This window comes from Canis lupus, chromosome 3, assembly GCF_011100685.1.
Source record: "Canis lupus familiaris isolate Mischka breed German Shepherd chromosome 3, alternate assembly UU_Cfam_GSD_1.0, whole genome shotgun sequence".
Lineage (NCBI taxonomy): Eukaryota > Metazoa > Chordata > Mammalia > Carnivora > Canidae > Canis > Canis lupus.
Genome location: NC_049224.1, coordinates 65327243 through 65354168, shown reverse-complemented (window position 1 = coordinate 65354168; position 26926 = coordinate 65327243). Strand labels below are relative to the sequence as shown.

Below are 26926 nucleotides of genomic sequence, written 5' to 3'. Positions count from 1 at the left end.
ATTTGATTTTTCCACAAATTAGGGGTTCCATGACCCCCTCCTCAGGTTAGGTAATTTGTTCAACAGCACATAGTACTCAAAGGAACACTTATATTTACTGGTTTATCGTATAATAAAGGGTATGGGAGAGCCTGATGACTCAGTTGGTTAAGCATCTGCCTTCAGCTCAGGTCATGATCCCGGGGTCCGAGGATCAAGTCTTGTGTTGGGCTCCTTGCTCAGTGAGGAGTCTGCTTCTCCCTGTGCCCCTCCCCCTGCTCACTCTCTTGCTCTCAAATTCATAAATATTTTTTTTTTAAATTAGGGTATGAGAGAGCACACAGATGAAGAGAGTCATAGGGCAAGTCATGTGAAGAGGTATGGAGCTTCCATCCCCCTTTCAGAGGCACCATCCTCCCAGCGCCTCTACCTGTTCATCAACCAGGAAGCTCCTCAAACCCCTTCAGTTAGGATTTGTTTGGAGGCTTCTGATGTAGACATGAGAGACCAAATCATTGCCATTGTTGATTACTGAACTCTCTAGTCCCTCTCTTTCTCCCAGAGGTGGGGATGAAAGCAGCAGTGGCCAAAAGTCCCAACACTCTACTTCCATGGCTGGTTCCCCCTGGGTGCCAGCAACATCCTGAGACTATCTGGGAGCCCCCAGCCACCAGGCATCCCACTAGCGTGCAATAGGACATGATTACTTCAGAAATTCTAAGGGAGGTGCAAAGCAGGTTGGCTGAGGTTCCTCACTTGGGGGACAAGGATTGGGGTTCTAGAGCAGGGGCCATCAGATTGACTCCTACTGGCTGCCTCTTGCTTCATTTTGGCCCTGGGTTTCCCTATACTCTTTTTTCCCCTGGAATGTTCTTTCCTCCTGAGAGTGCCTGAAGGAGCTCCCCAGTTAGTCAGCTGTTAGTTCACACTTAAAATGGCAGGCTCGCCCTCAGGCTGGGAAGGGGTGCACTCATTTTACCTGGGAGTTGGATTTCTTTTCATTTGTCATGTTCTGAGTTCCAATTAAATGCCAAGCCAAGGATAAATTATTGTTCCATTTTGATAGATCATCTTGAATCGTGTATTGGTTCTAAGTATTAGAATTTGTTGGACATCTCAAGTTTCCTTCTAAAGTAGGTAGCTGGGGGACACCTGAGTGGCTCAGTCAGTTAAGCGTCTGCCTTAGGCTCAGGTCATGATCCCAGGACTCTGGGATCGAGCCCCGCATCAGGGTCCCTGCCCAGTGGAGAGTCTGCTTCTTCCTCTCCCTCTGCCTCTCCCCCTGCTCATGCTCACTCTCTCCTTCTCAAATGCATAAATAAAATCTTTTTAAAAATAAAAATATACAATAGGTAGCTGGGAAAAGCACCCAAGGGTTACAACTTGGCCGTAACAATAATAGCAGATGCATTCTGTGTACTTCTTCCACCAGCTTTCTTTCTAAGCACTTGATGTGTTACCAGCTCACTTGGCCCCACACCAGAGCTAGAGAAGTGTTCATTCTCATGCCCAGTTTACAGATGAAAAAGCAGAAGCGTAAAGGGAAGGCCCTCTGGGGAGGCGACCCCTGGCCTGGCAAACAGGAGTTGGGGAACCACCCTGCCCCAGCTCCTCCTCCCTGAGGTATGACCTCTAGCGAGCTCCTCCGAGCTCCTCCGTTCTCAGAGTCTCATCTGAAAAGAGGAGGAAATGAAACGATCCTACGACATGACTCTGGGCGTTTCTTTTTCCTTTGAGCACTGAGAAGAATCGCAGGAGCAAAGCGCCTGTGCTGTGACCAGCACAGGGCTGGGGATCAAAAGTAATAATGCAAAAAAAAAAAAAAAAAAAAGTAATAATGCTTTCTGTTACTGGTGCTTTCTGTTACTCATGCTGTTCTTGTCACTGCTTGGCAAATGGTTGCCAAAGTAGAGCGTGTCCGCCCCCCTGGGATACAGGAAGCAGATGTCAAGGCTTCTACTGGCACATATTTTTAATCTCATCCTTTCCTGATTTAATTGTGTATGCATGATAGTGTGTCCACAACCAGTAAATGTCCACAGAGTGAGCAAGTGCTCAAAAACATTTCCATGAAAACCTTAGAAGACCACTGCGTTGGTGCAGGGTTGGTGACAGCCCTGTGAGTGGAGGGTGGGGAGCAGATGAAAAGGGAAAACAATGGTTTACACCCGCCGCCCCCAACCCCCCACCCTGACTCCAACGTTGGTTTTTCCAGGAACGCTGACATTAGTTGTTTTTTGTGGGTGAGTTTGGAAAACTGAATGTCCAAATGGCCACATGCAGGAAAATTAGCAGATTCAGGGATTCGGCGAGGTTTAGAGTGAGATAATTATAAACAAAAGAGATTCTCCACCTTTCCTCATGAATTCCCAAATTACCTCTGGACGCTCCCAGGTCCCCTGGCTGCTTCTTATTTCTCCTCTGGCCTACTCTACCCAAGCAAGCCCAGTGATCTTTCCAGAACTGAAAACCCACTCGGTCTCTTCCGGGGGAACCTTCAGTGGGCCACCCTCTTCACCAGAACACATGCTGCTGGTGATCTTCAAGGCCCTCCCTCCACCCCAGCCCTGCACACCATCCCACAGTGCTCAGGGTTACCCCACAAACTGGGACCGGCCATGCCATCAGGCCCCCATCCCCAGCTCTTTCCCTCTCAGCCTTCTCGAGTAAGTGCAAATGCAGGGGGCCTACCAAGAAAAGCTTCCCTTCCTGCTCTCACTTATCCTCTTTTTTAACTTCCAAAGCATCTTCTCATACTTTATCTCATTAAATTCTTCCAAGAATACAGGTTATCACCCCTTTTGTACAGAAGGAAAGTGTTCGAAGCAGTGCCCCACCCAGGTTTGTTCTGGCAGTAAGAGGTGCAGCAGCTCCTTTGATTTCAATACCACCCTCCCCCCAGTATGCCACCCTGGTGAGTAAGATGTGGAATCATGTCATGATTCTACAGCATGATATGACAAGTGAACACATTCCTCTTTTCCTTGGTTCTGCTTCTAGAAATTAATACGGAGTGTTTGCAACTTCCAAGAAGATAAGTGAAGTTTCCAGGGGTTGTTTTAGCTCACCAAATTGCAATTTGAAATGTGTAGGTTGGCACCAATGTTGCTTGTCTTTATTTATGCATTATCTAGTGCCCACGTATAAAAAGCTTCCTGAGAATGTGCAGCCCAGATTTCTGGAAGACGAAGGCCTTTATATTGGAGCAAGACCAGAGGTGCCTCGCACCTGTCAGAACATCGTGGAGAACAGGCTGCTGACGCAGGACCCCGTAAGCATGCAGCTCCTGTGGCACCTGAAGCCCATGGATGACTCTCCCTATTGGAGACAGTCACCACACCCTCGTGCTCATTTCCTCCTCTCTACAGACAGTGGTTCAGTTTTTTTTTTTTCTTTTTTAATTTGTCTTTCAGTACGTTTGGTGATCCTCAAACCACACACCCTCTCCCCTGCTCAAAACCCATCTGCTGCTGGCAGGGCTTGGGATTCTCCTGCTGAGTCAGATGTTGGCGACTTTTTCTCAATTCACAGAAATGTTTACTTGTACATGGATAGAATGTTTTCAATTGTTTTCCCCCTCTGGTTTTTTTCTCCAATTTTTAATGAATAGGAAGTGCATTTTCTCTTAAGTACTCCTGTAAGCTTTTTGTAAAATGCTTTTTTTGGAGGGGAGTAAGGACTGTATCTTAAACTAATTGTGGGGGGGGTATTAGTGAAGACTCAGTTGCTAGTGGAAACAAGGCTTTTAAAGATCTATCAGGACAGGAGAGGGTGCATGAAATGTGTGTGTCAACCCAGAATTTTCTTGCAAATGTTGCTTATTCTGTAACCATTTTCTATCCAGTTAAAAGAAGATGGTGTTCTTCCTTCTGCTTGATCTGCAGGGAAGAAAGTGGTTTGGAGATGACGGGAGAATCCTAGCACTGCCAAATCCCACCAAGGGGTTTCCTTCAAGACCACCAATGTTGACACAGGAACAAGACATTAAGGCAGAACTTGAAACATTGTATAAAAAGGTGAGCCCACCTCCCCATTGTTTTTTAGCAAAAAGTAGACTTTTATTCCCATTTTTAATACATGAATGTGCTTGAAAGTGCTTCGCTCTTTGAATACCTTGGGGTACTAAATTCATAACATTCTACTTTGGTGGTGGTTGTTTTTTTTTTAAGTTTACTACATTACACATAAAGAACACGCAGCAGGTGTATTATATAAGAGCGCATCTGCTATGCTCATCTAATCCTTTCTTAACCAAGGACCGTGTTCCCGGGTAGAAAGAGCTAATCAGTGACTTTCTTTGCATATCCCAGTTAGCTGGCCTTATTTTTTTATTTCTCTGCCGTCTCATAGATGCTACAGGATTATTTCCTACTCATTGTCTCTTTATTATATAACTGGAGATTTTCTTTTTATAAACAGAGTATGTGCAGGAGCAGGGAGAGGGGCAGAGGGAAAAGGAGAGAAATAATCTCAAGCAGGCTCCTCACTGAGCGTGGAGACCACAAGGGCTCCATCTCACAACGCTAAGATCATGATCTGAGCCAAAATCAAGAGTTGGCCACTTAACTAACAAAGCCACCCAGGTGCTCCCAACTGGGGATTTTCTATTCTTGCAAGTCCTTTTTACTGTGTTTTCCTAAGGTCTGGTGGCAAACCACCTGATTTGAGTGCAGGCACTAACACTCATTGGGCAAATTTGGCCCTTAATCTATCCTTGTTGCAATTTCTTCAACTGTAAAGAGGACATCATAATAGCACCTACCTCCTAGGATAGTTGTGCAGATGGGTAGAGATAGTACATTCAAATCCTTGGAACAGACTCAGCAAGTTATGGGTAGTGGTAAACAGACAAAGCATCCTGCCTTAGTGCTTAATTATATTGCTCTTGCTTTCCTGAACTAAGCAAAGATCACCTCCTTCAGAAACCCATGTAATTTTATATTTGTAATATTTCACCACGGATAAAGTGAAAGAGAATGAGGAGATTTAACAATCATCCTATAAAGCGGGGTGACCAACAGGGAAGATGCAGGTGCAAGTTGGAGCACCTGAACTGTCCTACTAACGCCTACTTTGTGACTTGGGGTGGATCCCTTTACCTCTGTGCCCATTTCCTTAATTGAAAAATAGGAACAAGAATCATCTTCTCTACCTCGGAGGATCATTGTGAGTATTATGATGATGTAACTGTACGCCCCCTTTTTTTTAAATTGTGAATTTCTCTAGAATTGTGTTGTTGTTATAGACAACTATTAATGAGTGGCTACTTTGTGTGGAAATGTGATCATGGGATTAGATGGTCACAAAACAATAAGCCCAAGTCACAGTCACTGAGAGATTTGTCATCTAGTTGTTTACATGACAGGTACTCGATATAATTGGTGATGGAGACAGTCATCACCTTGAGCACATAGCTGGTAACACACCAGTCTCCTTTCACCTTTCATCCATTTCAGCAGCAAACACTGATATATGAGGCATTAAATTATGGATAGCAATGAGAAAATAGAAGAGTAAATACTATGTTGAGTTGGGTATTAAGGGAGCCAATTAATCTTGTGTCTTTTCAGAAGTTGTGAGCTAGTGGAGAAATGCATGGGGGTCAGAGAGGGATGCAGATCAGTGACATTTAGGGTAAACTGGACAGAAGAATGCCACCAGACCCAAGACCAGATGGGCTTTCTGCTCCATCTCCCCTGAATTACGCTCCCAGCCAGTAAGCAGCCTCTCAGGAGAGAACGAAGAAGGGACAGCAGAGAACCCGGAATGAAGAAGGGATAGCAGAGAACCCAGACCAATGGCTCTCAAGCTCCAGCTGTCTCTCCAGTCACATTCTTCCTTCTCTCCAGGGAAGGAGCCATGAAGGTGGGACATTCTCCCAATAACTATGAGAGGGGAGATCTCCCCATCTTGTGTGCAGAAATGTGGAAGAAGAGAAGGAGAACGTCCCACTCAGAGGCGCTGGCTGTCCAGCGTTGTAGAGCAAAAGAAGTTAGAGAAGAGACTAGAGACTTTCAAGGTCATTTCTTGGAGGGTTGGGCTTTGAACATAGCAAAGTATGCAGCATATGTTGGAATGTGTGAGCAGGATACAGGTTTAAATTATTCCCCCTGTGTGCTCCCCCATTACACATTACCTGTTATATTCACAGTGGACTCAAATACCTCTGTCATTTTGGGAATGTGTTTGTGGAACCTTCCAGTGATTCAAAACATAATGCATCTCTTTCTGGATTAATATTTTCACAATTTTATTTATTACTAACTTTTACCTTTTCCTGTATTTATTCAGATCTGTCCAGTGTCAAAACCCATGTTTTTCTACTATTCCATGTAACAGACTTGCCTTTAAGAAAAAAATGTTAAGTGCATATGGCCTATATTTTTAGTCTTATGTCCAAACATACCTTCCATCTGGGAGTTTTGACCTGATGCAGGAGCACAGGAGGAGATGGATGGGCAAGATGGCTTCATTGATAGCTTATTAATGCATCTCCCCTTTCCCTCCCCCACTACCCTGAAAATGACTTAAGGCAAAGATGGGGTTTTCTTCTTCTTTTAACCCTAGCACCAAGCAGAAGGCTGGCACATAGGGACACCTCAATCAAAGTACAAATTGAATGTTATTAAAATGATTCAGCTTGAAAAAAAAAAAATAAAAAAAAAAAAATAAATAAAATGATTCAGCTTGGCTGAATGTATCTAGAAGAGATGCCCTTGTTATTCTTCTCTGTAGCTCTCTCTACTGCAGAGCAGTGGATTTCCTGAGCTCTGGTTTAACCCTGGCATCCAAGTGTTGGAAAACCAAGTCAGTGTGCTGGGTTGGGAGTTGGCAATTCCCTGGGCCATTAATGGTGAATTTATGACTCAGAGCTCTCAGGCTCAAAGCTAACCCAGCAGGAATGACCAAACCCATCCCCCATTAGTAGTGTTTAAAAGTGAAATATTCTATTTTTCCTAAATTAAGGCCTTTGTTAAGACTGTTAAAAATGGAGAAATACAAAAAGAAAGTCAATATGGCTCAAAAAACAAAGTTAAACATCAAATGAAAAAGAATGCACTTAAATACCTCTTAAGAAGGAACCATTCCAAAACTTAAAAAATAAAAATAAAAGTGCCAAGGGCCTAGCACATCAGACATAAACAATATAAATGCAGTTCACCTAATCCTGACGGTAAAGTAGGGTTAGGGTTGTTGAAAACGATCCCAACAACCTCCCTCCTTCCTCCCTTCCTCCTTTCCCTCCGTTCCTTCCTTCCTTGCATCTTTCCCTCATTCCTTCCTTCCTTCTTTCTTTTATTTTTATTCTTCCCATCCTTTTTTTTTTTTTTTTTTAATTTTTATTTATTCACGATAGTCACAGAGAGAGAGAGAGAGAGGCAGAACACAGGCAGAGGGAGAAGCAGGCTCCATGCACCGGGAGCCCGATTATTCTTCCCATCCTTAACTGAAAGTCCACTATACTCTTAGTTGTCCTAAACTTAGAGAATATAGAGGTAGCAATATTCAAACATGGCCTTAGACTGTCCCTAGTATGGGTAGACAGAAATGTCATGTGTTACAGATTCTGTGAGGGGAACCTGGCTGGCTCAGTCAGTAGAGCATGTGACTCTTGATGTCAGGGTCATGAGTTTGAGCCCCACGTTGGGCATAGAGTTTACTTTTTTAAAAAGTTGAAGATTCTGTGATTAGAAGTTGGCATGACATTCCGGGGAGGCCAGGAATATGTGTAGGAGCCTCCCCTTTGGAAAACTGCCTACTATTTTGAGGAATTTACCATGATTCCAACCTCCTTGTTAATTACCACTCCCCCTCCACCATTCTCACCAATGTTTCATAGAGCACTGGTCACCTACTATGTTATAAGCACTGCATGTGCCAGCACTCTTTGGGTTGCAAATGACAGAATCAAGTGCAAACTAGCTTAAGGTAAGAGAGAACTTGGTGGCCCACAAAACTGAGAAGGAGCTAAAGATAAATCATAAAAATGAAGGAAGGGCTTTGGGAACCAGGACCTTAGGGGCTGGGACCAGCGACTCCATGTTGCCAGTCTCTCTCTCTAGCTCTCTTTTCTCTGGTTCTTATTGAATGTTGACAGGCTTCATTTCCTCCTCTTATAGAAAAGCCAGAATTCTTCACGTGTTAGGAGGTACAACCCTTGGTAATCTAAGCTTAACAGCTCCGGGGGAAAGGATCCCATCTTTTCCTCCAAGAATCACATTGTCAATACCAAGGACAAACTGATCAGCTGTCAATAGGACATGTATGCCCAGAAGATGGGAATGAGAATGCTTCCCGGGGAGGACCAGAACAACAGCCACAGATTCTACTGCAGGCTCTGGACCGGATAGATTCTGAATAGAATTTTATTCTGAATCTGAATAAATTCTGTTCCTATATTTTCCCAGGGCGAATATAGGAACTTGTGTTTTAATCCCACCGATGTTTATTCATTTCTGTACATCTTTTATTTTTTATTTTATTTTTTAAGATTTATTTATTTATTTTAGAGAGAGAGTGCATGAGCAGGTCAGAGGAGAGGAAGAGAGAAGAGAGAAAAGCAGACTCCCTACTAAGCATGGAGCCCAACTCGGGGCTTGATCCCATGATCCCAAGATCATGACCTGAGACAGAAACAAAAGTCAGTTGCTCAAATGCCTGAGCCACCCAGCCATCCCTCTATAGCTTTTAAATTTCTTTCTCCATTGGCGTACACCTCCACACACACTGAGAACATCAGTAGGTAATCCATTTGCATCACCTCTGATAGTTTTGGTTTTTGGTTTTCAATTGAAAAATGAAGAATCAAATCAATTTCAACATTAAAATAATATGTTCTATAAATATCATTTATTGTTAGAATAAATTATTTCCACTATTTTCATGATAGTTCTCAGTATATAGCAAAAGACAATAAATTTAACCAAAAGGAAGACAAGGAACTGAGAGTCTTTCTCCTTAATAGGAAGAGAGTTGGGGTCTTTCGAGCAGTCTAGCCCAGTGACTACTAGAGTCCTGGAAGCTTTTTTTACATTGGTGAGCTAGAGTCTAAGGCAGAGACCACCAGCAATCATTTGAACATGGGCTAATGCAGATTTGGGGAAGGAGAAATGAAGTATAGGTGTCCTGGGCAACATTTCAGGTAAATTGGGCTGTGCTACCCACATTTCTTACTCATACCAAGAGTACAAGATGGAACCTGAGAGCCACACCCTGAGTGATCTCATAACTCTGGAACCCCGTGGCAAGAGGAAGGGCAAAGCAAGAACCAACAGGAGGAAAGCAATTAGAGAGGAATTTTCTGTTAAGTCTGAGGAATGATATTCAGCTGTACATGTCTTTGTGAGGTGGAAATTTTTTAATTAATCTCTGTAGTCTGAGTAATCAAAAGACACATAGTGACCATATGCAGATTAAAAACTTCTAACATGGGGGTGGCTGGATGGCTCAGTCAGTTGAGCGACCAACTCTTGATTTTGGCTCAGGTCATGATCTCAGGGTCATGAGATTGAGCCCTGTGTTGGGTACAGACACTGGGCGTGGAGCCTGCTTGAGATGCTCTCCTTCTCCTTCCACCCTTCCCCTGAACCCCCCTCCGACTGCTCTTTAAAAAACAAAAAACAGACAAACAAAAACTTCTAACACAAATGTGGGTTATAATTGAATACTTTTATCTGAATGGAAGAGAAGAAGAATTATGCCCTCCATTGTGGCAGTCTGAAGTGTAAGGATATTAATAATCAGAACTAGGGTTTCTATAAGACACAAAATATCAATGGGATATGATCCCAGCAGGGGTGCTCTTCCCTCCCTGTAAATGCAAATGGAAGCTCAACTCAGCATATTGTGGAAGGTACAGAGATATAGTCAATTCATTCCTATTTAAGCCTCCCATTTGTAAACACATCCCGGTTTTACAAGGATATTTTTGAAGCAAAAGAATCTGTTGGTTTTCTCATCAAAGACAGACTGAATGTTATTTTATAGGAGAAAACTTGTAATTTTATTCAAATAAATGAGGATACACTGTGTTGAAGTCCTAAAGGAAATTATAAGTCCTAAGTATACATTAATAGTATATTAATCTAGGAGGGTGGGAAATATGAAATGAATTTATTTTTAGAATAAAAATAAATAAATAAACCCGTATATTCTTATTGTGGCTACTGGTGCATCTGGCTGTTGTCCCATGACACATTAGATCATCATGATCCAGTAAGTGCTTTAACTGGGGTCCCCCCATACTCTGCTCTCTTTAACAGGCCATAAAATATGTCCATAGAAGTCAGCATATGATTGGATCTGGAGACACCCCTGGAAATTTCCAACTGGACATTGATATTTTAGGGTTAATCTTCACTCATCATCCCTGTTTTAGCCGAGAGCATGTTTTGGCAGCCAAGTTGGCGCAATTATATGACCAGTACCTTGCAAGACACCAGAGAAACAAGGCAAAATTCCTTACTGATAAGGTACACTCTTCCATTCTTACTGCTAAGGGGGTTGGTTCTTCTGATGAGCCCAAGCAACAAAAATACCTGCTAGCAGCAAATGTTCATGCACCTTTTTTCTTGAGCCCTGTTGGCCTAGGGTGTGTGATAGATTGTTCCACCTGCAAGCAAAAGGAAGCATATGACAATGTACATTTCACATGCACATATTCAGTGGCACACATTGGCTTAAAGAGAAAGGTTTGTGCAAACAGTGCAAGTGATCTCACCTATGAGGGGTGGGCATTTAATGGAAGATATGTGGCTGTGTTTTGCTTGCGTGATTTCAGATGCTGAGACCATTCATGGCTTGAGAATCTCTCTGTCCTTTGAGACATTCTCATCTTTACATGTAATTTGCCATAACGTGGTACCCAAACATGAGTCATTTGTTTCCAATGATGCTCAGAGAAATGGCTTTTGGCATTTATTTCCAATGGAATTTTCTTGAGTAATTTTGACTATGGGCAACTTTAGTCCAACACCCTGACTTTAAAATCTACTGCCCAAATAAGAGATAATTCCACATTTCCTTCTTTTGAGTCTATGGTTTTATGATCTGTTCACAAAAATATCACTGTATATCCAGGACCCAAAATGATCCACTTTTAGCCTTGAAAGAAACCTTATTTCTGAGACACACACATAAAAGCAACATTTGTCATGAGCAACGTGATTATATGGGCTGCAGAACAGGGAGGGACATACACTGTTCTTTATTACTCATCTTATTTTTTAAGAATAGAAGAAAGAGCTCTGTGAGAGTTCATTTTGGTGGAAGTGTGGGAATAGCTGGAAGCTTGAACATCCATTCACAGATTTGCTGGCATCATTTGCCCTGGAGGAGTGGGTGGTTCAAGGAATGTAATTTGCAGTAGGTGGTAGTGTCTAACTCAAAACTTGCATCCATATTTTTTTAAGCTCCAAGCTCTCAGAATTGCAGTTCAGACAGGACTTAATCCAGCAAAAACTCATAAGTCTCTCGATACAACCCAAAAAACCATCAATGAGTATAAGTCTGAAATTCGGTGAGTAAAATCTGTAATTGTAACTTCTATTTTCGTTCTTGTTAGATGTGTACTTGTTGAAAGATTTTTTTCCAGTTTTTCCAAATGCACTGAATACATGAGAAATTAAGCCAAATGAAGAAATGAGATATATCCATCCTATTAACACCAAATTTGAAGTTCAATAAGAGAATGAGCATGTAGGATATTGTAACTTACTCTGCTGGGGTAAACAAACATTGCTACAGCCACCACTTTAGAGGGCAGTCTGATCATAGGCTAGCCAAGTGTGATGTGAACATGGAGACATAATGTGTAAGAAAATCACAGTATCATTTACAAATGTCAAGAGCTGGGAATCACCCCATACCAGAATGAACACATCTGGTATAGTTTTAAATGAACATCTGTAGCACAGTTAAATTGAATTAGATCTGCATGTACCAATATGCAGAAAACATTGTTGAATGAAAATATCTAGGTGTAAGAGGATACTCAACGAGTGATATGGTTCATGAACTCTAAAGAGTACCGAACACAACACTTGTCTGTCATAGATACACACATGTGTGGTACAGGTGGATGGAAAAGACACATGTGCCAGTTTCTTTCTCCAAGGAGGGAAAGGAGGGAATGCAATCCAAGAGGTCTTCAAACCTAACTATAACACTTGAGATAAAAACAGAAAGCCCTAAGTAAATGTGACAAAATGTGAACAAGTATCCTAATTATTTCTGACACATACTTCCTGCTTCTTGGAATTTCTCATAATTAACATTTAAAAATTTAAACCCTGATTGTTGCCAAACAATAAGGAAATATGTAATGTGGAAGATATCTTCTAGAGTCCCATCCCTTGGGGAAAATCATGGTAGCAGATTTTTGCTAGCTCTTTCACATGTATATTCACAAAGTTGTTTATACATATATACTCACGCATACATACACAGATGTGTTTGTGTGTATATGTTTTATCTTTTTAAGGAATCAGACTGCATTTACCATGTCACAACTTGCTTTTCTATGTAAAATGCATCTTGGGCCTTTTCTTATTACAATACGTCTAGGTCTGTATCTTTATTTATTTTTAAAGATTTATTTATTTATTTTAGGGAAAGAAAGAGAGGGTGTGTGTGCGAGTGCGAAGGTGGGGAAGGGCAGGGGCAAAGGGAGAAAGAATCTTAAGCAAACTCCCCTCCGAACATGGAACCCAACATGGGGCTCCATGCAGGGCTCGATTCCAAGACCCTGAGATCAAGACCTGAGCTGAAATCAAGAGTCAGAGGCTTAACCAGCCAACTGAGCCACCCAGGTGCTCTTATATTTTATTTATTTATTTATTTATTTATTTATTTATTTATTTATTTATTTATTTATTTATGATCTTATTCATTTATTCATGAGAGACACAGACAGAGAGGCAGAGACATAGGCAGAGGGAGAAGCAGGCTCCCTGCAGGAAACCCTATTTAGGAGTCAATCCCAGGACCCCGGGATCATGCCCTCAGCCAAAGGCAGACACTCAACTGCTGAGCCACCCAGGCATCCTTCTTGTATTATTTTTAAAGGCTGACATTATGTAGATGTTAAGTTTCCAGGTGATAGGCATTTGTATTCTTCCTATTTTTTATTATAGAAACTGTACTCTAATTGACATTCCTATATGCATGAGTATTTCCACAAAATAAATTCTTAGAACAGGAATTAATATATCAAGGACTTTAAATGTCTACTTTTCTTTTTACATCCTAGCCTCAAGTTGGAAATTCCTCCCGCAAAGTGGAAATTAGTGATGTGGAGATACTGTCATTGTAAAAGTATGAGGAGTACGTTTTAACATGAAAATGCTTACTTATGCTTTTTTTAAAAAAGCCCACAGTGCAGCGTCCTTGTGAAAATAATTTTGCTTTTGGGATCCCTGGGTGCGCCTGCCTTTGGCCCAGGGTGCGATCCTGGAGACCCGGGATCGAGTCCCACATTGGACTCCCAGTGCATGGAGCCTGCTTCTCCCTCTGCCTGTGTCTCTGCCCCTCTCTCTCTCTCTTTCTCTCTCTCTCTCTCTGTGATGACTATCATAAGTAAATTTTTAAAAATTAGAAAATAATTTTGCTTTTGCAAAAATTTTGTAAGGAAAGTGACCCAAGGCCGTCCTGAATACAGCAGTGGTTTTATAGGGACTCGTACTTTTTTTTTTTTTTAAGATTTTATTTATTTATTCACGAGAGGCACACAGAGAGAGAGAGAAGCAGAGACACAGGCAGAGGGAGAAGCAGGCGCCCTGCAGGGAGCCCAACGTGGGACTCTATCCCGGGTCTCCAGGATCACACCCTGGGCTGAAGGCAGCGCTAAACTGCTGAGCCACCCGGGCTGCCCGGGACTCATACTTCTTAATCAGTATTTGAAAACTGGCAGAGCCATGTGAGATGGACAGATGATGCGAGGCTGGTGGTTGGCAGACCCAGCACAGTCTTTCTGTCGCCCCTGGAGATGAACACCTCTGCGATCCAGCGTTCCTGGCTCACCCACTCTCTTAATGACTTACTGACTTTTCATGATTGTTAAAACAAATCTAAGCAGATGGCCTGTTCCTGGATGTCCCCTCACGTGGGTCCCCGGCTGTTGCCACCCTGCCACACTATGAGCCCTCACTGGGCATCAATCTGTTGAGTCCGTGGCAGGTGGCGCTTACCTCAGCCAGCACCACATCAGGCCTTTCCCATCCTATTTTCTGTAAATGGCACCATGACCACATGTCTTGTCCTCCAAACTGGAGCCAGCTTTATAAGGAAGGAAGCATGGGTGTTTATGCAAGATAGGGAAACACTGTTTTGAACCCTCTCTACTGGGTCTTTAGCCTTGGACCTACTCAAACTCGAACAAAGAATTCTGTGGCCCTAGATCCCCATCTGGTGACCACTTTACTTTCTCCTTGTATTTTCCTTCACAGCCAATCTTAGGGAAAACACTGTACTATTCTTGCTGCTCTACTCTCTCACCTCCTGTCCACTCGAACCCATCCTCACTCGCTCCCCCACCTTTCCTCTGAGGCTGATCTTGCCACAGTCCCTGGGCATCCCTGCCTTGCTAAGCCCCTCCTGCTACCTGGCCTCTTGACAGAGAGGGGCATTGTCGCCAGAGGGGCCTGTGGTGGTGTATTTCTTTCCTTCTCCTCCCTACACCACCTTCTTTTGGATGTCCGCACCCCTGTCCTTCCCATCGTCCTTTGTCTAATTATTCTCCTCTGTCCAGCTTCCAAAGATTTGAAGTTCCTCACAAGGTTTTTTGTTTTTGTTTTCTTTATTAATCTGCATTTTCTCCTGAGATTGGAATCCAGTCCTGTGGTTGGAAAGATTATCCAGATGCCAGTGGCTCCCAGAGTTTCACCTCTGGTTGAAACTCCCTTCTGCATGCCAGACCCCATCTGCACCAGGTTTCAGAAAAGGGTTACCTGACTGCCTAAGCAAAACTGCCTTTTCCTTTTCCTCCAGAGCCCTGACCACAATTTGTCATTAAATATTCTTTTGTGGGGCGCCTGGGTGGCTCAGTTGGTTAAGCATCTGCCTTCAGCTCAGGTCATGATCCTGGGGTCCTGGGACTGAGCCCCAGCATCGGGCTCCCTGCTCAGCAGGGAATCTGCTTCTCCCTCTACTCTGGCCCCTCCTCCTCACTGGTGCTCACTCTTTCTCTCTCTCTCTCTCTCTCTCTTGTAAATAAATAAAACTTTATAAATAAATAAATAAATATTCTTTTGTGACGCTTGCTTCTTTAGCAGATGTCAAATTTTTCTTGCAAAGACTTCTTTTTTGGCATTTCTGGGAAACCATTTTGTCAAGTACTAAAAAAAGGAAATAGAAAATGTATCAGAAAGCCTTAAGGGTGTCATATAACTCAGCAACACAATTTTATATTGCAGTTTTTAAAAAGGAGTCAGGGAAGGTAGCATCTAAAGACATAAGAGAAGAACAGACCACTTGATACTGACAGCTACCATGTGTGCACCTTTACCAGATGTCAGGCATGGTTCTAATATTAAGTCTTACTCCCAACAACCAATTTGCTTTATAAAGCAAATTCTATTAGCGTCCCTAGTTTACAGATGAGGCATAAAGAGGTTCAGTTGTTTGCCCGAGGCCAGTCAACAAATGATAGAACTAGGATTTAAACCTACAGGGTCTGGTTCCAATATCTGTGCCCTTAATCTAACTACATGCTTCACTTCCTCTCAGGAAGAATGTTTCTTGGGGCACCCGGGTGGCTCAGTCAGTGAAGTGTCTACTTTCAGTTCTGGATTCGACTATCATTCATAAAGAAGACTTAAAGTAAGGCATTAAATAAATTCCCACACACTTTAAATAGTGGGAATAAACATGAAGGCATTTCCAACTGATCCCTCTTCAAATCAAGTTGAAATATTGTTAATCTAGTTAGCACTGAAAACTCACCAAGGCAGGCAGTGACATAACTTCATCTCCTAAATGTGATTTGTGTTAACAGAGATGGACTTTTGGGGCACCTGGGTGGCTTAATTGGTTAAGCATCTGCCTTCCACTCAGGTTGTGATCCCAGGGTCTTGGGATCAAGCCCCAAATTGGGCTCCCTGCTCAGTGGGGAGCCTGCTTCTCCCTCTCCTTCTCACTCTCCATCGCTATCTCTGTTATTATTTCTGTCTCTCTCAAATAAGTGAAAAAATTTTTTTAAAGATTTTATTTATTTATTCATGAGACACACAGAGAAAAGCAGAGACACAGGAAGAGAGAGAAGCAGGCTTCCTGCGGGGAGCCTGATGCAGGATGGATCCCAGGACCCCGGGATCATGACCTGAGTTGAAGGCAGACACTCAACCACTGAGCCACTCAGGTACCCCTAAATGAAAATTTTTTAAAAAAACAGAGATGGACTTTAATATGTTTATTGTTAGCTGGGACAGCAACACACTTTCGTATGTGTACAATAATTTAGTCCATTAGAACTGATTTTACTGAGCCTCTTATTTTTATAACTTCAAAAGTGGCTGTTTGCCTGAGGGTACATAGTATCAATAAGAAGTTTAGAAGGTAATTTAGTTTAATTGAAGTCAGATTTACCTAGAGAAAACTAAATCAAATAACCTCTCAAAACAGATCGGCATCCTATTGTCTTCAAATTTCCATTCACATTCTTGGACTTCTAGTACTTAAGAAGTATTGTAGATATCAAATTAAATATATAATCTCTATAGAATTATTAGTTTCATTTTTATTGCAAACCCATCTAAATAACTTTTTAATATATAACAATATAATAATAATAATGTATTTTATCTTCTAGGCAAACAAGAAAATTACGTGACGCTGAACAGGAGAAAGATCGAACGTTGCTTAAAACCATCATAAAAGTTTGGAAGGAAATGAAATCCCTTCGAGAATTTCAGAGGTTTACAAATACACCCTTGAAACTTGTTTTGAGAAAGTAAGCGTTTTCGAAAGTTATTTTATTGACCTATGTAATGCATTGGGAAAACACGTAAAACATTGATACGGCTTAAAAAATAATTATGAATAAATAATTAGCAAATAATAATAACTGAGAAAACAAATAAATAATGATGTAACCATTCCCCAGGTTAAGAAATAGGATGTTGCCAGTATTTGGGCAGCCCCCATGTTCCTAACCCCAACTACTTCCCCCTCCGTCCCAGAAGTAATCGTTTTCCAGATTTTTATGATCTGCATTTCCTTGTTCTACTTACAGGTTTCCATCTATGTGTAACTCCCAAGAAAATGTAGTTTAATATCACCTGTATTTGTTGTATCCACAAATGAAAGTAGGTTGTGTGTACTCTTTAGTGTATTCTTCAATACTGTATGAGATGAGATTCATCTACTTTATAACACGTAGCTAGCTGGAGTTTATTTTCTCTCCTTTATAATACTACATTATATGAATATAGCAAAATTTGTCCATTTCACTGTTGATGGGCATTTGAGTTGATTCTGTTTTTCAGCTTCCAGACAGCACTTCGACAGGTATTCTTGTACATGTCTTTTTAGGAACATGTGCCTAAGCTTTCCCAAAATATACCTGGAGGTAAAATTGTTGCATCTTAGGGGATACGATTCTCTGATACTCACATGCTGATTCCAAACACTTTTCCAGAGTGGTTGTGCCAATTTATACTTTGACCAGAGTTTCCGCAGGTCCCTATCACCCAAACCATCCACGTCACCTGCTGTTGTCAAATGTTACATTTTGCCAATCCAATGGCATCGTTTAATTTATGTTCATGAATTGGCCATTTTGTTTTCCTCTTTCTGTTCAAGGGTTGTACTGATTTTTGAACTGAGCTGTTGTCTTTGTATCTTTTCCATAATTGGTAGGAGTTTGGTGTATACCCTGGGCACAAGGCCTCTGTTGATGGTGTGCATTGTGGATACCCTCTTGTACTCTGTAGTTATCTCTTCACTCCTTTTGGCTGCTTTTTGATAACAGAAACTCTTCATTTTAAACAAATAAAATATGTTCATCTTTTCTTTTATGATCAGTGCTTTCTGTATGCTGCTCTAGAAATCCTTCCCCTGAGTCAAGTAGACTAAAATCTTTATAGTTTTATCTTCCTTATTCATCTATAGTCTGTTGATCTTTGTATAGTGTGGAGAAAGTAAACTTGAATAACATTTATGCTACCTAATTTGCTAGACTTTGATACATGATTAAGAGTACAGTTATCACAACAAAACCATACTCTCTATATTAATTAAAGATTATCTGTGCTGTTGGCTTTGGTCTCTTCCTGATTGTTTCTTCAGAGTAAGTGCTGTGCTGTAGATCGACGTGAAAAGTAATAAATGTGGGCAATTATCTGATACTTTGCTTTGAAGACAGCCATGTTTCAGCCAAAGATAGGTACAAATTATGATTTTTTTTAGGATGGTAATTTTCGTAAGACTCAGAAAACACCCTACAGTTCCCAGGACAAAGCACAAGATCGTGCTTTATGAGGGCAGGGACCTGGTCACACCTGGAAATCTGGTCCCAGAGCACCTGCCACTTGGTACCCGCTCAGTTAATATTAGCTGATGACATGCAAATTCAAACAGTCTGCCCCACAGAAACTGTGGATGGCTCCCAGAAATTCCAGTGTTTCAGCTTCCCAATTCCATCTCCCAGGCTACCCTTCCCACCAAGAAGCAGAATATAAATATTTCCCTGTTTTCTCTTTCCTTCCTTCCATTTAGGATAAACTAAACTTTACAGGAAATTTGCCCTGAAGGTCACTTCTAGGTGACACTTTGTGATACGTAACACCCCTTCCTCCCATAAGTAGGTGCCTTCTAAATTTCTTCAGAGTGCCACTCTTCATACTCTTGATTCATCTGGCCACTTTATGATACAGCATAATTTTTTCTCTGCCAAAGTCATCAGATTTCCACTAATTTATTTATGCCTCTGAATAACAGAGAGCAGAGCAAAAGATTCTCTATATGTCAGAGATGGAACATAATTTATGAGCCAGATTTCTCCAACATTTATTACTTTCCGGTGCCACTGTGTTTCCAAAGTGATATCTTCAATAGCATCCTAGAGCCCAAAGAGTCTGTGCCTTAGGGAACTGTTAACTGCCAAACCACCAGGCCCCACGTGTTGTAAGCAAATCTATGTCAACCTTAGGCACCTGAGTAAGTTTAAGAGACAGGAGCAGAACCTGCAGGCCAGACTGCAGTAACCACATAAGTCCAAGTAATGAGCTTCAACAATCCCTAAGTGCTGGGCTGGAGGTGTTGGATGCAGCGAGTCCGCCGCCCCCTTCCAGGAGACTCACACTGCTGATTAGCATACCACATCTGTTTATCTCAGGTTGATTGGGCCACAGGACCTTTTTTGGCAGGGGATCTCACAGAACTAGTGTTTTACCAAGTACAGTGTGGGAAACACTGCTTTGGGCTGAGCAGAGCTCCTGATACAGTATCAGCAGAATTATCAAAGAAAAACTCAAATTGTCAATCTAAACTTAGGCTAGTAGTTTCAGGGGCTGAGAAACAACGTAATGAAGTGGCTCCTCTTCTAATAAAATAACTACAATGACACTCTACCTCTCCCAGTTGAGAATCTACAGGCATGTCTGTTTGCCATCCAGGTCACTTAGCTCAGAGTGGCATCGTTGCTTGGCAGTAAATAGCGATCTAGCTCATATTCTAGCTCTCCACTCACTAACTGTGGGGTCTTGAGCAAGTTACTTACTCTCTCTGTGCCTCAGTGTGTAAAATGCAGATGATAGTACTATCCGTCTCCCAGGGTCGTGCGCCAACACTTAAAAAGAGGACCTGTCACATAGGACCTGTCACGTAGCAAGCCCCATACAGGTGTCTGCCATTGTTATTATTCTGTTACTTAGTTTCAAGAAATAACTAAGGTACTGTAAATTATTTTAAAGGGAAAAAGTTGACCAGAAAGCAGATGAAGAAGCATATGAAGCAGAAATTCAAGCGGAAATAAGTGAGTTGTTGGAAGAGCACATGGAAGAGCATGAACAGAAGATGGAAGCATACAGAGCCGCATACCAGCAGTGGAAAGCCTGGAAGAAAGCCCAAGTTTGTCAAGTCACTCAGCCTTGAGCAGGGCTGACCTTGGGGACAGGAGGGGTCTGGGAAGTCATCCCTTGAGGCCAGAGGAGGGAAACTGGACAGACAGACTGGAGCCCTGCTGGCTCCACTCTGTCTCCCACTGAATGTCGGGTATTGATGCGTCTGGGCTCCCCTTGGGAAATTATATAACTTTATGCATGTAACCCAGCAACATGGAATCCAACTACAATAAGTAATAGATCAGGGAACCAGCAATAGCTGTGCCCACAATACTTTCAAGATGTGTCCTTGGCCTGTAGAGCCAATATTAATGATCACAGGAGTAGCTAACATTTTTAAGACCCTTCTACATCTCAGACACTGTGATAAGTACTTTACAGGCATTACCTCAGTTCAACAGCCCTGGGAAGAATTTTCTATGATTGTCCCCACTTTGTAGATGAGAAAACAGGCACAGAGAGGTCAAGAGGCTGAGTAACCTGCCTGAGCCACACAGCTGCTCGAGGTGGAGCTGGCTTGGCATGCAGGTCTGTCTGGTTCTGAAGACTGTGGTCTTAAGTGGAATGGCAAAATTTCTGTTTGATGTAAGATTGCCTTTTACCCAACAGAGGGCCAAGAAGAAGAAAAAGAAGCAAGCAGTCGAAGAACATCCCGATGAGGAGATGGAGGAGCCGTATCCCGGGGAGGAACCTGTAAAACCGGTGCCCCCGGAACCCACCGACCGGGCCCTGATAGAGCAACAGGTGAGAGAGAGGGCAGCCCGGAGCAGAAGAAGGCCTGGGGAGCCCACTCTGGTCCCAGAGCTGAGCCTGGCGGGGAGCGTCACACCCAATGAACAGTGTCCCAGGTGAGCAGATGCCTCCTGACCAGCACAGTATGATCAGGAGAATCATGAACTCTGTAAATAGGCATCAGATTGAACTATATGAAATTGTAGATATTTGCCCATATTTTGGTGATTTCAACTGGTTCTCCCACCTAGGGCATCCCCACTGGCTAGTTAGGAACACACGGAGGGGAGCTCCCTGTAGCAGGTGCTCTTCACAGCCACTACCTCCATGGCTTTTGATTGGGAGCCTTCATCTACAACATCAGGGTGTCTTCTGTCCACAATTGCACATTCTCTGCTCCCTGGCACAGACATGCAGGTCTGTCCTTGGCCCTTGTTTTCAGCTGCCTCAGAGGCTAGCTTCTCTCTTTGAAGGCTCCAGAGAGCCTCTCAGAGGAATGGTGGACATCCCCTATAGCCTTCTGAAGCTTATTCTCCAGATTTGATAGAAACACATTTCTAGGGGTGCCTGGGTGATTCTGTTGGTTAAGTGTCTGACTCTTGATTTAGGCTCAGGTCCTGATCGTAGGGTTGTGAGATCAAGTCCCACGTTGAGCTTCACATAGGGCTCCACACTGGGCATGGAGCCTACTTAAGATTCTCTCTCCCTCTTCCTCTTCTCCCACCCCCACCCCCACCCCCATGCTCCTTCTCTCTCTAAAAAAGAAAAAGAAGAAATAAATGTCTAATCATTCATGTGATGCCTAAGAAACAGAAACTCTACTTTATGTGTGTGTATATATATATATATAACAAATTCAGTCCCCCTTAGTGATAATTAAGATGTGGGGATTCATAGGATGTCCATATACAACTTCCTACAACCTCCTTACTTTCAAACTTCTGTTAATGTACCAATAATGTATTTGTAATTGTGGCTTTTATGTTCTGTTCTCCCAATTTCACTGCATTCAGATACTACACATAAATAAATTATTCTTCAACACTGAATTAGCTAATTTCAAGCCACATATAGCATGCCATATTTAAAAAAAATAAAACATGAACATCCAAAATATGATTACATGTTTTTTTTTTTTATTACATGTATTTTAAAGGGAAAATTTGGGCTTGATTTGGCATTCTTTTGTCATGAGTCTCATTTTGACTGAGAATATATACCTCAGTCTTAAATTGCTCAGTTTTCACTGGGATTTAGAACTATAACCTAGGTTTCCCCAAACCAATGATTATGATCAACCCTTCTCATCAGGCCATTACATAACAGAGGCCATGCGGAGGAAGGGGGCATGTTGGGTCTGTTTGTAACAAAAGGTTACTGGGAATAAATCATAAAACAATTCTGAGTTGAGTCATTGGGTGTCTTGAATACTTCTTAAAATTTAATGTTAAAGTCCTTTACAGAAAAAAAAATTTTTAAGTCATTTGAGCAAGTCCATATCTGGGATGGGCCTAAATTACAGAGATATAAAAAGTTAAAACTACCTCCCAATTTAATGGATACAGAATTTCTATTTGGGATGCTGAAAACATCCTGAAGAAGGATAGTGGGATGATTGCACAATATTGTGAATGTATTTAATGCCACTAAACAGTCCACTTAAAAATATTTAAAATATAAGTTTAATGTTATGTGTGTTTCACTGCAATTAAAAAAAAAAAAAAAAAAAACTTTACCACCCAAAAAACCCAGAGTGTGTTTTGGATTTTATTTTATTTTTCTAAACTTACCCTGTTCTTACCAAGCTTGAGTTGCTATTGACTTAACCAAAAACTGGTTCTTTGGATGGGCATCTCTGTAAATATGCACAATAAAATTAAAGACTACTGTGCACGCTTCAGCAGCACATATACTAAAATTAAAGACTACTCTTGGAGGTTTCGATTTTTTTTAACTGCCTGGCTATAAGAAGGATATGCTTGCCAGGATGCCTTTTTTTGGAATCCACATGGCCTTTTAAGAAAAAGAAACAATTCTTAACCCTCTGTATCCAGTGAGTACTCACTGTTAGAAGGAGTTAAGAAAAAGTTTGAATACTAGAGAAGTGGGTTTGACCTGTTTAGGATATGCTACTACATTTTTAGGATAAAGCATCCCACCCAAATGTAAATCACTACTATCCCTTATGGATTGAATTCACTCCATTTACAAGGACTATGTTTCTGTTTACCTAAAACTTTGGAGTGCAAACCTAACACTTCTTTGAAAACAGTTCAGGATACCATAACACAGTGAATGGTGCTTGGACTGCAGTTCCTCCATTCCTGGTGGACTTCTGAGTGCCTCTTTCTTAGTCCATATGGCAATTTGTTATACGAAGCTCCTGGAGACTTGTGGCTGTTTTGGTGCAATGAGAGCTACAGTGCCTGACAGGGTCGTTGCCAGTGTATCTTGTTCTGTTCAGTGCCTGTTTGTCAGCAGCTCCAGTTTGCCTAGTAAATCACTAACCCAATCTCTGATGGGTCTCACCTTGCAGGGTGGAGGTCTTACGAAGGGAGGATGTCAAGAAGCGCTCAGTATATCTAAAGGTGATCTTCAATGACAAGGAAGTGTCCAGGACCGACAGTCGGCCACTAGGGGCAGACTTCCGAGTTCACTTTGGACAGATTTTCAATTTGCAAATATTCAACTGGCCAGAGAGTTTAACATTACAGGTACGCATTTTAATTATACTCATTGTCCCAAGCATTTTTTGGTGATCACCGGCATAAAATGGTTTTAAAATTTATTTATTTGAGAGAAAAAGAGTGTGCGTGTTTGTGTGTGTGTGTGTATGCGCACGCATGTGTCTGTGCACGTGCCCACAGGAGCAGAGAGGAGGGGCAGAGAGCTAGGGAGAGGGAGAAGCAGACTCTTCACTGAGCAGGGAGCCCAATGTGGGGCTCAATCTCAAGACCCTGAGATCATGACCTGAGCCAAAACCAAGAGTTGGGCACTCAACTGACTGAGCCACCTAGACTCAAATATGAAATGGTTTTAAATCATCCATTGGCTAGGCTGGTGTCCTGATAGATTTTCAATGTGAACAGAACGTCAGCCTCTTCTTAGCCACATCTGTCCTTATGGTCTTGTCAGAAGAAGATCTGTTTCCTTCACCTCCTGAAAATGCTGGCCACAGTGCTCCTGTGCGTGCCTGGAGATGGGGAAGGGGGATGAGACGTGGGGGGTTCCTGGCTCTTTCACTGGAGGAGTACATCAATATCACTGTCTACCTGGATCCCAGAATGATATACCTCAGAAATCAATACCACCATAATCACAGGTGGCTATGATGAGGTGGCTACAGATTATAGGGTCTCCCCAAAAGAAATATCACTGCTAATCCAAATCCCATCATAAGCAATATATTATTTGTCCCTGTTTTAGTTTCCTAGGCCTCCCCAATTAAGCTGTACAAACTTGGTAGCTTAAAACAATAGATACTAATTCTTTCACAGCTCTGGAGGCCCTGAGGTCTGAAATCTAGGTGTCAGTAGGGCCATGCCCCCAAAAAACTCTAGAGGAGAATCTTTTTTTGCGTCTTCTGCTTCTGATGGCCCTTGGAGTCCCTTGGCTTATAGTGCCACTCCAATCTGCTTCCATCTTCGTGTGGCTATCTCTCTGTCTCTAAGTGTCCTTTTTTGTCTCTTAGAGGACATTCTCACTAGACTTAGGCCAACCACAATCCAGTGTGGGCTCATCTGGATGTTTAACTAGTTATCTATAAAGACCCTATTTCCAAATAAGGTCACATTCCGTGGTTCCAGGTAGACAGCAATTTTTAGAGGATATTATTTAATCCACTACAGTGTTCAAGCTTGCTCTTCTAATGGCGAATCCTCTCCCATGATGCTAACAGAATTCTCTTTCATGATAGTAATAGGCCTGGTAACTAGGGTCGCAAATATCTGGCACAAATGCCTTTGCTTGCTATCCACCACCCACTTAGAAATCACTAGTCCTCATCCACCATTTATGCAGAATTTTTCATTCCCATCTACCACCCTTGCAAGAAATGACAACTTGGTCATGTATTTTTCCCCCACTGAGCCTGGATATAGCTTCAGAATCCTTCTCAACACTCCAGACAGCCACTACCTATTGGTTGTAATTGACATTATCTGGAGGTACGATTATAGCTTTATCATTATTATAATATTTAAATACCTATGTACTGGATTCCTTAAATCCCACTCTGGCCACTAGACCCCCCTTCCAAGATCCCCTGGACCTTCCCACAATGGATCAATTAAAGGTTGTGTGAACAAGGCTATGTCTCCAGGACCTTGTTCTCCTATATGACTGACATCTTTTCTGATTGATTAGTACTTGACCATGAATGTTCTTTGACATTCTGAACATCAACCACTACCTAGATCTCAGTAGTTAAAAGCCTATTAAAACTAGTAAAGGATGGAGCCTGGGGGGCTTAGTCATTTAAGAGTCTGACTCTTGATTTTGGCTCAGGTCATGATCTCAGAGGAATGAGATTGAGCCCAGTATTGGGTTCAGCACTCAGAGCAGAATCTACATAAGATTGTCTCCCTCTTCCTCTGCCTCTCCCCTCCACATTTGCAATCTCTCTCTCTCTCTCTCTCTCTCTCTCTCTCTTTCTTTCTCTCTTTCTCTCTAAAAAATATATGAATATAAAAAATAAGGAGGATCTTTAAAAAAAACAGTAGAGAAAGTTTGGGACAGCTAAGATAGGTTGTCCTTTTGAAATGGGAAGGAAGCATAGTGGAAATGCTCAGAATGAGGGTAGGGTTTCCAAGCAATGGGATGGGGACCCTGAGAGGATCAGCCCTGAGCACCCAAGGTCAACCACCTCAGATGGGGATTGTCCCAGAGGTTGTGGCAATTTTATCATGTACCTCTTCATCCGTGACCTGGTGGTTGGCAAGGGCAGAGGGCGTGATCCTCACTTACATGGCACCACATATCAAGACTCAATCCAGATTCTCTGCCATTCTGATAACAGCACTGACATCTACCCAATTGAAAAAGTATTTTTTTCAATTTTAGAGTTGACATGGCCCAGTAACCCCTATAATTCTTTAAAACTCTAATTTTTAAGAAAATACCTATGCATTCTGGAACTTGAAAAAAATAGGACTTATTTTGCTGCTAACCTGAAAGTTCACTATGGGTGGGAGGAGAAAGTGAAGACATTTTGTTAACATAAAAAAATGGTATTTGAAAGGGGATTGAATTCGGAGGTTTGGTGAAAAACTAAGATTTCTTAAAGCCTGAAAATTCCCTTTCTGAAGATCATAGGTGGGAAAATTATCTTTAAGTTTCTACTTGCTTCCCCCTAGGTTTACAACACTGTATGGCTACAGAGGGTGAAGTAGGGCAATGCTGCCAGAAGGTGAGCCTTCAGAGGCACCCAGAGTCCCCTCCTACTCTGTGCTGGGAGGTGAGCTGGAGCCACCCGCTCCCTTGGATCTCCTCCGGGTCCCCTTCTGACCGCCTGGACCACACAGAGGGCTCCTCTTCCTCTGTTCTCTTAGCAAAGCTGTGTCTGAGGGACTCTGGGATCCAAGCCACTGGGTTTCACATCACCACTCCCTATGAGACATACCATTATTTGCATCACTTGGCTACCATGCACCACGGATCAAAAGACACACTCTCATTTCAGATATGCTGAAATTTAAAAATCTAGTACTCTCTGTCCTACTAAGACCTGATTAATTAAGAGAGTCCTTTCTGTCCAGGGATTCCTTGAGCGAGCAGCGGGGGGGTGGGGGGGTTGGGGGGGGTGCAGTGCCCTTCTGTTTGGATGGCCAGGGGCTTTGGATGGTTTAAAATCTGAATGCCTTTGGGGTAAGGCTTGAAATCCACTGGCTCCCACATCTTTGTCACTTCCCACATGAACTCTCCTGCCCTGGCTCTGAATGCATGTGCTTAAGTGACAGTTTATTTTTTTAAGATTTTTATTTATTTATTCATGAGAGAGACAGAGACATAGGCAGAGAGAGAAGCAGGCTCCCTGCAGGGAACCCCATGCGGGACTCGATCCCCCGACCTCAGGATCATGACCTGAACCTAAGGCAGACATTCAACTACTGAGCCACCCTGGTGCCCCCAAGGAGAACCAGATTAAGGGGGAAAAGCAG

The 26926-nt window shown here is 42.3% G+C and overlaps 1 protein-coding gene across 5 annotated transcripts in view; it reads left to right on the top strand.

Moving 5' to 3' along the window:
- CC2D2A (coiled-coil and C2 domain containing 2A) overlaps positions 1-26926 on the top strand; it is a 136520-nt gene that overhangs the window by 44802 nt on the left and 64792 nt on the right. For 4 of the 5 annotated variants that reach the window (XM_038533339.1, XM_038533335.1, XM_038533336.1 and 1 more), the window contains 9 exons: positions 3114-3250; positions 3864-3995; positions 10242-10451; positions 11391-11497; positions 15703-15795; positions 16784-16924; positions 19887-20043; positions 20646-20884; positions 23305-23482. In XM_038533339.1, coding sequence (XP_038389267.1) covers positions 3114-3250; positions 3864-3995; positions 10242-10451; positions 11391-11497; positions 15703-15795; positions 16784-16924; positions 19887-20043; positions 20646-20884; positions 23305-23482 — 1394 coding nt within the window. The remainder of the gene's footprint in view (positions 1-3113; positions 3251-3863; positions 3996-10241; positions 10452-11390; positions 11498-15702; positions 15796-16783; positions 16925-19886; positions 20044-20645; positions 20885-23304; positions 23483-26926) is intronic. The other variant, XM_038533337.1, reaches the window with a different exon arrangement.